Source organism: Protobothrops mucrosquamatus, unplaced genomic scaffold (assembly GCF_001527695.2).
Source record: "Protobothrops mucrosquamatus isolate PMUCROS unplaced genomic scaffold, P.Mucros_1.0 scaffold9318, whole genome shotgun sequence".
Taxonomy (NCBI): domain Eukaryota; kingdom Metazoa; phylum Chordata; class Lepidosauria; order Squamata; family Viperidae; genus Protobothrops; species Protobothrops mucrosquamatus.
Window position 1 is genome coordinate 18,649 of NW_015395110.1, and position 7,705 is coordinate 26,353.

General features: G+C 44.0%; 1 protein-coding gene across 1 annotated transcript in view; it reads right to left on the reverse strand.

Annotated features, from left to right (window-relative positions):
* The window catches only part of LOC107300958 (probable ATP-dependent RNA helicase DHX40), a gene marked incomplete at its 3' end in the record, with an annotated part of 24,137 nt that extends 16,815 nt beyond the window's left edge, over nucleotides 1-7,322 (reverse strand). The window contains exons 1-4 of the mRNA XM_029287068.1: nucleotides 7,157-7,322; nucleotides 5,842-5,987; nucleotides 2,920-3,039; nucleotides 185-415 (exon numbers count right to left, since the gene is read on the reverse strand). Of these exons, the coding sequence (XP_029142901.1) occupies nucleotides 185-415; nucleotides 2,920-3,039; nucleotides 5,842-5,987; nucleotides 7,157-7,322 (663 nt within the window). The remainder of the gene's footprint in view (nucleotides 1-184; nucleotides 416-2,919; nucleotides 3,040-5,841; nucleotides 5,988-7,156) is intronic.
* Nucleotides 7,323-7,705: the final 383 nt, after the last annotated feature.

Here is a 7,705-nt window from a genome sequence, read left to right on the forward strand (position 1 = left end):
AAGCAAGCTTAGAGAGCACTAAGGACCCCACAGTCCTCTTTCTCCTCCTCCTCCTCCTCCTCTTCCTCCTCCTCCCACCCCATTCCCTTCTAGCACTGATGATGTTACTTAGCTGGGTAACAACCAAGCTCCAAGACCACCAAGAACACCTCAAATAAATAAAACGAAAGTGACCATCCAGTACCTCTGTGATGAAGGCAGAGCTGTTGGCATCTCTGGGGCCCAGACTATCACAGAAGACCTCCTCCACCAGGTATTTTCTTCCTGGGATCTCCACCACCGAGCAATGCCCGAAGAACGCCGAGAACTTCTCCACGTCCAAGGTGGCAGACATCACCACGACCTTCAAGGGTTCCTTCCTCTTGACTTCTTTTTCCCGATGGAGCAGCTGCTTCAATAGGCCAAAGAGGATATCCTGAAAGAGAAGCGGTGCTGCTAAAGTCCACATTTTGAAAAAAAAACAATCCACTTTCAAACCTGGAACCAACTGGTGCTCTTTCACAGCCAATCCTAAGTTGACCTTTTCATTAGTAAAAGTAGAATATATAACACGGATGGCGAACCTTTTAGAGACTGAGTGCCCAAACTGCAACTCAAAACCCACTTATGTATCGTTGGGTGCCGGGTGGGCGTGGCCCATTGGGTGGGTGTGGCCTATTGGGTGGGCGTGGCTGCTGTGGTAACAGCAGACTGGGTTGGACTAAAAAGTTCAATCAATCAATTCCAACTTGGCGAGATCTTTTTTTTCCCGCGAGAAGTTGAAATTGATTGATTGATTGATATTTTTTTTTGCACAGGGCGGCGGAGGCCTAAAGCGAAAAAGTTTTATAAAACTCAGCTGAAGGCCTGGGACTGGGGCGACGGTGTGTGTGCCCACGGAGAGGGCTCTGTGTGCCACCTGTGCACGCATGCCATAGGTTCGCCACCACGGATATAGAATATAAACTCTGGGACGCTGCAACCGTCATAAATATGAGTCAGTCACCAAGCATCTGAAGTTTGATCACGTGATCAAGGGGATGCTGCAACGGTCTTAAGTGTGAAAAACGGTCATAAGTCCCTTTTTTCAGTGCCCATGTAAATTTGAACGGTCACTAAATGAACAATTGTACATCGAGGACTACCCTAAAGTATTCTCTGATGGAGAAAAAAAGCACAGCAAGGAAGAAGCTTCAAATCTGATTCATGCTGGAATTTTAGCAGGCTCTCAAAACTTTTAAAGTCACTAGTCCACAGGAATTAGAGGCACCCAGTAGGGGAATCTAATCTAAAAGGAAAAAAAGACTGGGAATATACTACAAGCAATCCTCGACTTATGACCGATGGCTTAGCATCTGTTCAATGTGACAACCAGCCTACCTTAGGGCTACATATTACCCAGATTCGAAGTTCTGACGGTCACACCTACTCTGCGGTCACATGACTGAACTTTGGGTGCTCAGTAAAACGGCCACATTTATGGCTGTTTGCAACTTCCCGTGGTCACGTGACGGTGTTTTATGAAGGTTTTGCTGAAAACTGGCACTTCCGGATGTTGGCAAAACCATGTCCATAGCAAACCACTGGTTCACTTAACGACCAATGCATTTACTTAATGACTACCGCAAAAAAGATTGTCAAATTTTTTTGGTTTTGGTCACCATTATGTAACAAAGATGTCGAGACTCTAGAAAGAGTGCAGAGAAGAGCAACAAAGATAATGATGGGACTGGAGGCTAAAACATACAAGGAACGGTTGCTGGAATTGGGTATGTCTAGTTCAGGGGTGGGGAACCTTGGCTCTTTTATGACTCGTGGACTTCAACTCCCAGAATTCCTGAGCCATCCATGCTGAGGGGAAAGGGAGAGGTTTCCAAGCTGAGCCATGCTGGCTCAGGAATTCTGGGAGTTGAAGTCCACGAGTCATAAAACAGTCAAGGTTGCCTACCCCTGGTCTAGTTTAACGAACAGAAGGACGAGGGGTGACATGATAGCAGCGTTCCAATATCTCAGGGGCTGCCACAAAGAAGAGACAGTCAAGCTATTCCCCAAAGCGCCTGAAGGCAGGACAAGAAACAACGGATGGAAACTAACTAAAGAGAGAAGCAACCTAGAACTAAGGAGAAACTTCCTGACAGTTAGAACAATTAACCAGTGGAACAACCTGCCTCCAGAAGCTGTGAATGCTCCAACACTGGAAGTTTTTAAGAAGAGACTGGACAGCCATTTGTGTGAAATGGTATAGGGTTTTCTGCCTGAGCAGGGGGTTGGACTGGATGACCTCCCAGGTCCCTTCCAACTTTATTGTTATTATTATTATAAAATTGGATTGGTCACATGAATGACCTGTTTTACAACCTTCATGACTTATGACCTTGATAGATAGCTCCATTGAAGTCATAAATCAAGGACTACCTATACTGCACACTCCAGAATGGAAAGGATGTAATGAAATTCCATGGGAGGATTAAAAACAAAGAAACCTCAAAATGCCACCCAGCGTGGAATTGAAGCCCCAAAGTATTGTTTTGACCTTGGCTGCATTCTCTTAACTTCATTAAGTCCTAGGTCAGGGGTAGGCAACCTTGGCTCTTTTATGACTCGTGGACTTCAACTCCCAGAATTCCTGAGCCAGCCATGCTGAGGGGAAAGGGAGAGGTTTCCATGCTGAGCCATGGTGGCTCAGCAATTCTGGGAGTTGAAGTCCACGAGTCATAAAAGAGCCAAGGTTGCCTACCCCTATCCTGGGTGCTGAGCTTACACTTTTCCTTCTCCCTCCCACGCCCCCTTCTTCTTATGCTGTGTCTTTCAGATCTAGGAAGTCTTTTATGAGCCCACCATAGAGCAAAGTGCCCACGATGCTTAAACCCTGGCTGGCTGGTTCAGCTTCCACCAAGCCAGAGAAATAAATCTTAATCTGCCTATTTTATTAGCACTGACCGTGCAGAGACTCCGTTCGTGAGCTTCGTCCAGAACGACGACGCTGTACTGGGTCAGATGTGGGTCTGCCAAGATCTGCCGTAACAGGCACCCGTCTGTCAGATACTTGATTGCAGTTTCCTGGGACGTTTAGAATCAATATTTAGTCAGCGATATCCTTTTGATTACAGCAAAGAAAACTCCTGACGCTCCTGGAAGGAAATCCACCACTCAGAAAGACAATACTTTTTATTTAATAACTAAAAAAGTAAATAAAAAATAAAGGTAAAGGTTTCCCCTATCCCAGGGATAGGCAACCTTGGCTCTTTTATGACCCGTGGACTTCAACTCCCAGAATTCCTGAGCCAGCCATGCTGAGGGGAAAGGGAGAGGTTTCCATGCTGAGCCATGCTGCCTCAGGAATTCTGGGAGTTGAAGTCCACGAGTCATAAAAGAGCCAAGGTTGCCTACCCCTGCCCTATCCAGTCATGTCCAGCTCTAGGGGGAGATGCTCATTTCCATTATTTAGCCAAGGAAGCCAGTTTTGCCAAGGATGCTTCCATGGTCATGTGGCCAGCATGACGCCACAGAGCGCTGTTACCTTGCCACCAAAGTGGTACCTATTTATCTACACACATTTGCATGCTTTCGAACTGCTTAGGTGGGCAGGAGCTGGGGCGAGGATGGGAGCTCACCCCATCATGTGGCGCTCGGATCCAGCTGACAAGCTCAGCGTCTTTAACCGCTCAGCCTTCCTGCTCCCTCAGAAAAAAAACCTAATCATCATATCATTTCATAATCAGGTCCTTGGGAAGAAGGTAGAGGTGGATAAAAATGCCAAATCCAGTCTAAACAATCTGACTTTGCAACCAACCATAATAATAATAACCAGTCTACAAGATTAGCAAAAATGTTTAAAAACATGTCAGATAGATGTTGGAAATATAAACATAACTCAGGCACATATTATCATGTTTGGTGGACATGTGATAAAGCAAAAGAATTATTGGAAAAAGATACATCCTTGGTTTGAAAAGATGTTGGGAAAACATGTAGATTTTAAACCTGAACTTTTTTTTATTAAGTATAATGCCAGAAAAGATTAACAAACAAAGCCTATATTTGATTTTACACGTCACAACAGTGGCAAGAATAATATTTGCGCAGTATTGGAAAAATGAAGAAATACCACCAGATGAAGAAATAATCAAAAAAATATTGGAATGCGCAGAGATGGACAGATTGACTATGAGACTGAAAGAAAAAGAAGAAACAGAATATTATCAAATTTGGGACTTACTTTACCGATGGTTAGAGAAAAGAATAAAGGATTAGGAATTAAATATGTATTCGCGTATTTAAACTCAGACAACACGTTGGTTGAAAAATTATTATTATATGTATGGAAAAAACTAATAAAATCTATCTATATAAATAAAAATGTAAATGTTCGTTTGTTCAAAATCTTAAATCTCCGAAAATTCTTCACAGATTGCTTTGAAATTTTGACACCACATTGCATTCGAATACTCGCGTGTTTTTATATACCTACTATTATATAGATGTCACACCTGTGACAGGTAAAAACATGCTTTTTTTGAAAAACAGCGCCATCTGTTGGACGTAAAAGCAACACATGCTTTTACCAGGCTGAGCCACAGCAACGCGTGGGCGGGTACAGCTAGTCTTATAATAAAAAAGTAATAATAACCAATCTAAACATCTGGTCACTGCGCGACAAACAATAATAACAGAAAAGAGACATGGCAAGACAAAATATTACATGGTCAGTACATTTAAAAAAGAAAAGCAGCAGGCAAGGCAATGGCTAAGATGCATACAAAACAGAAATTGAGAAGCTAGTGATAGCGATACTTCTGCAAAGAAGACTGCAAAGAAGACTGGAAAAGAAAGAGGCAGTGGATCGCCTGGTTAGTTGCTGCAAGGAGATCACCCACACTGACTACAAGCAGCGGCACGACAAAGAAGCAACAAGGGCGCATTGGAAGATTTGCAAGAAATACCACATGCCTGCAAGCAAGAACTGGTAGGGCCATAAAATAGGGGAAAGTAATAGAAAAGCTAAAAGTAATAGAAGCTAAATTGCTTTGGGATTTTAGAATTCAGACAGGCACCTGCTGCATGACACCCCAGACTTAACAACTGTTGATAAGAAAGACAAAAAAGTCTGGATAGTGGACATGGCAGGACCTGAGCAGAGTGGGGAAAAATCACAAAATACAAAGATCAGTAAAAAGAACAGCAAAAGAAAACAAAGATAGTCACGATTGCTTTCGGTACAAATCCCGAAACATCTGGAACACCACATGAGCACCCTTGGCATTGACAAAATCTCCATCAGTCAATTGCAAAAGGCAGCTTGACTTGGAACAGTTTTGTCCTGGGACAATACCTTTAATATCAGGGGTCTTCAAACTTGGCCCTTTTATGACTTGTGGACTTCAACTCCCAGAATTCCTCAGCCAGGCATGCCTGGCTGAGGAATTCTGGGAGTTGAAGTCCACAAGTCATAAAAGGGCCAAGTTTGAAGACCCCTGTTTAATACCATCAAATAACTACATCTGCCTATTCCAAGACCTTGAGAAAGACTCAAGTCACTGGATAAAAATTTCAAATCCACTCTACATATCTGGCTGACCTTGTTTGAAATTCAAACAAAATATACTTTTTATTAAATACTAAGAGGAACTTGTTTTAAATATCCACTTATCAGATTCAAGGATTTCCCCCCCTTTCCCCTCCTCATTCTTTTTTCCTTGTTATGCTGCGTCATTCCTGTTTTTGACCGTAAACCCAAAAACAGGCATTATCCTGCTACTACACGTAAGCCAGGAATCTCTTTTGACTTGAAAAAAAAAACCCAGCACACAAATACAATAAATAATAATAAATTCCAAGAATAAGCGGGATTCGAATGCATACCTCTGAGATGCATTCCTCAAAGCGAACTTGGTATCCCACAAGGCCCCCCACTGGGCAGCCTAGTTCCTCTGCCACTCTTTCAGCCACGGATATGGCAGCCACACGCCGTGGCTGTGTCACAGCAATGGTGCCCTGCCTGGCAAACCCTATGAAAAGCAAGCAAAAAAAAAACAAAACATTACTGATTTTTTAGAAGGGAAGAATAACAACGAGCAGAGATCACCCTGCCAGGGGTCATGTGATCACTTTTTGCAACCTTGTGACAAACAAAAGTCAATGGGGAAACCAGATTCATTTAACAACCATGTTACTAACTTAACAGCTATGATTCACTTAACAACCGTGGCAAGAAAGGTCGTAAAATGGGGCAAAAACCTACTTAAAAACTTTCTTGCTTAGCAAAGGAAATTTTGGGCTCAATTGTGATCATAAGTCGAGGACTGTTGTGAGTCTGTGCCAGCCACTGGACCCAGCAGCTGAGTCCGGGAAACAGAGGAGGAGGAGGAGGAGGGGCCTGGAGAGCCATCAGAGTCGGAGGAAGGCTCTGATGAGCTCCAGGACTTACAACCTGATGAAGAGCCTGGCCCTTCCAATAGTGCTCAGGCTGAGACTCAGCTGTGCGGGGAAGCTGAGTCAGACTCTGAGGACTCACAGCTGGAAGACATCATAGACGCTGGCAAACACAGACAGGCAACAAGAGCAGGACAGAGGGAAGCAATGGGGTGGCTCCAAGGGAGGAGGAGAAGGCATTGAGAAGCCACGCCTTGGGGCTGCACAATAAAAAGGGAAGGTTTGGGTGGTGCTGGTTGCTGAAGGCAACCGTTTGCAAAGAACTCAAGTTTCATGGAATCAGATTCTGTTTGCCTTGCCTGTGAAAATTCTCCGTTTGAGTTGTGTTCTGTTTGCCTTGGGACAATTCTCTGTTTGCATCGTGTTTTGTTTGTTTTTGCTTTGGGGACATTTTGCAGGTCTAATTAATAAAAGGGGTTTGTTTTTCCTGCATTTCCAGCCTACTTGTTAAAGAGGGGTTTGTCCTTGTGAAATTAACAAGGACTCACATGGGCTGGGAGAGAACAAGGACCGCCTGTATACAAGAATCTGAACTAAAGTTCCATACTAAATTGGCGCCAGATAAACGTCAACCGAATTCTAGGAGAGTTGGACCGTTTGTGACAATGTAATGACTCTAAGCTGCTGACACACTTAACTCTGCCCCCCCCCCAACTCTGCCCGCTCTTCTCCTACATAAGCCTCGGCAACTGCCCACACCCGTGAATCTTGGAAGTGGGATACACTCGTGTGTACGTGCTCTTACCTTCTTCAAATAAATATTTGGGAAGTTGGGTGGTTTTCCCACTTCCCGTCTCACCCGTCACCACGACAAAGATGTTGCCTTGAATACTCTCCACTAATTTCCTTCGGAATTTGCTAATGGGTAGAAGTGCAGAGCTGGGAGTTTTTTTCTTTTCTCCCTTCGGCATTTCGGGTTGTGGCTCTGTCTGTAGAAAACATGAGCAAAACAATTAAAAGGTGCAGTTAAGAGATAAAGGAATCCCAACAGATCTTTTGGGTAAGGTTAAGTCCTTTGGAATTGATGGAACCTGCCCAGGGATCTTTGTGGTAGAGGGCATTTTAGCTGGCTGGTCAGGGGCCTCTACAGGATCCGTGTGTGTGTGTGTGTGTGTGTGTGTGTGTGTGTGTGTACAGGTAGTCCTCGACTTACATCAACCCAGGAACCCAAAATTTCTCTTGCTAAGCGAGACAGTTGTTAAGTGAATTTGTCCCCTTTTGCAACCTTTCTTGTCACAGTTAAGTGAACCGTTGTTAAGCGAGTAACCTGGTTGTTAAGTGAATCAGGCTTCCC